General features: G+C 40.7%; 1 protein-coding gene across 1 annotated transcript in view; it reads left to right on the top strand.

The window, feature by feature from the left end:
* The first annotated feature begins 10 nt into the window (after positions 1-10).
* LOC105502155 (nucleolar protein 8-like) overlaps positions 11-2,055 on the top strand; it is a 20,896-nt gene continuing 18,851 nt past the window's right edge. Inside the window, 1 exon segment of the mRNA XM_011928527.1 lies at positions 11-1,882. Within this exon segment, the coding sequence (XP_011783917.1) occupies positions 122-1,882 (1,761 nt within the window). The 5' untranslated portion in view covers positions 11-121.

Below are 2,055 nucleotides of genomic sequence, written 5' to 3'. Positions count from 1 at the left end.
TAACGTCATAAAATATGATCCCTCAAAATACTGCCACAACCTAAAGAAGATAGGGGAGGATTTCACAAACACCATTCCTATATCCAGCCTGACTTGGGAATTAGAAGGAGGGAATGACCCTATGAGTAAGAAACGGCGAGGAGAGTTCTCTGACTTTCATGGTCCTCCCAAGAAGGTGATAAAAGTGCAGAAGAATGAGAGTTCCATTGGGTCTCTGGCCATGAGTACAAGGCCCAGGAGGGTAATAGAGAGACCACCCTTAACACTGCAACAGGCTGCAGAAAAAAGAACTTGTGATTCCATTACTCCTTCTAGATCATCGCCTGTACCTGTTTCTGATACTCAGAAACTTAAAAATCTACCTCTTAAGACTTCTAGCTTGGAAACTGCCAAGAAGAGAAATAGCATTTCTGATGATGATATTGATTCTGAAGATGAATTGAGAATGATGATTGCAAAAGAGGAAAACCTACAGAGAACTACACAATCCTCAATAAATGAATCTGAAAATGATCCTTTTGAAGTTGTAAGGGATGATTTCAAATCAGGCATTCACAAACTGCATTCTTTAATAGGTTTAGGTATCAAAAATAATGTCTCTTGCCATGATAGTGATGATGATATTATGAGAAATGATACTGAGTATGACTCAGGAGATACAGATGAAATCATTGCAATGAAAAAAAATGTTGCTAAGGTCAAAAACAGTACAGAATTTTCACAAATGGAAAAATCTACAAAGAAAATTTCTTTGAAAAATAGAGAAAACTGTGAGCTTTCTGATCACTGTATTAAGCTACAAAAAAGAAAAAGCAATGTAGAGTCAGCCCTTGGTCATGGATTAAAGTCTCTTAATTGTAAATCTCCCTCTAACTCCGGTAGCAGTGAAGATGCTGATTCTGCATCAGAATTAGCTGACTCTGAAGGAGACGAGGAGTATAATGCCATGATGAAAAACTGCCTTCGTGTGAATCTCACTTTAGCTGATTTGGAACAGTTGGCTGGCAGTGATCTGAAGGTTCCAAATGGAGATACTGAGAGTGATGGAGCAGAAACCACCACCCAGTGCAAGTTTGACAGAGGCTCCAAAAGCCCCAAGGCTCCCACTTGCCTCCGCAGAGGCCGACAGTGTATTCATCCTGAGAAGATTATGGCTTCCCTGTTAGAAGGAGAGGAGAACACCTGTGGCAAACAGAAACCAAAGGAAAACAATTTAAAGCCGAAATTCCAGGCTTTCAAGGGAGTAGGCTGTCTGTATGAAAAGGAGTCAATGAAAAAATCCTTGAAAGACAATGTTGCCTCTAGCAATATTAATAAAGATCAGAATTCCATGAAACATGAGAATCCCAGTATCATACCCATGGAAGATGGGTCCCCATATGTTAATGGCTCATCAGGTAAACTGACTCCATGCCAACATGCAAAGAAGGCGAATGGCCCAAACTATATTCAGCCTCAAAAAAGACAGACCACTTTTGAGAGCCAGGATCGCAAGGCAGTATCCCCTAGCAGTTCTGAAAACAGAAGTACGAATCCTATTTCTAGGCCATTAGAAGGTAAGAAGTCCTTAAGTCTTAGTGCAAAGACTCACAACATAGGCTTTGACAAAGACAGCTGCCATAGTACCACAAAGACAGAAGCTTCAGAGGAAGAGAGGTCTGATTGAAGCAGCCTCACATCTCTCAAGAAATCACCAAAGGTCTCATCCAAGGACACTGGGGAAATCAAAACTGATTTCTCACTTTCTGTTAGTAATTCGTCAGATCTGAGTGCTAAAGGTAAGCATGCTGAAGACAATGAGAAGCGTTTGGCAGCCTTGGAAGCGAGGCAAAAAGCAAAAGAAGCGCAGAAGAAGCTGGTGCATAATGCTCTGGCAAAGTTGGTGAGTGTATTTTCAATGTATGGATTTAACAAGAACTCACAAAGGCCAGCTTTTCCTTCCCATGAAGTGAGGTGTGCCCCCATAGAGCTGATTGTCTTGGTGTTCACCAGTTTCATGTTTTGGTTCTTGAGTTAACTTTTTCATCTGGTTTATCTGAAATTTTCTTTATAATT

This window comes from Colobus angolensis, unplaced genomic scaffold (genome assembly GCF_000951035.1).
Source record: "Colobus angolensis palliatus isolate OR3802 unplaced genomic scaffold, Cang.pa_1.0 Scaffold779, whole genome shotgun sequence".
Lineage (NCBI taxonomy): Eukaryota > Metazoa > Chordata > Mammalia > Primates > Cercopithecidae > Colobus > Colobus angolensis.
This window is presented reverse-complemented; position numbering and strand designations above follow the sequence as displayed.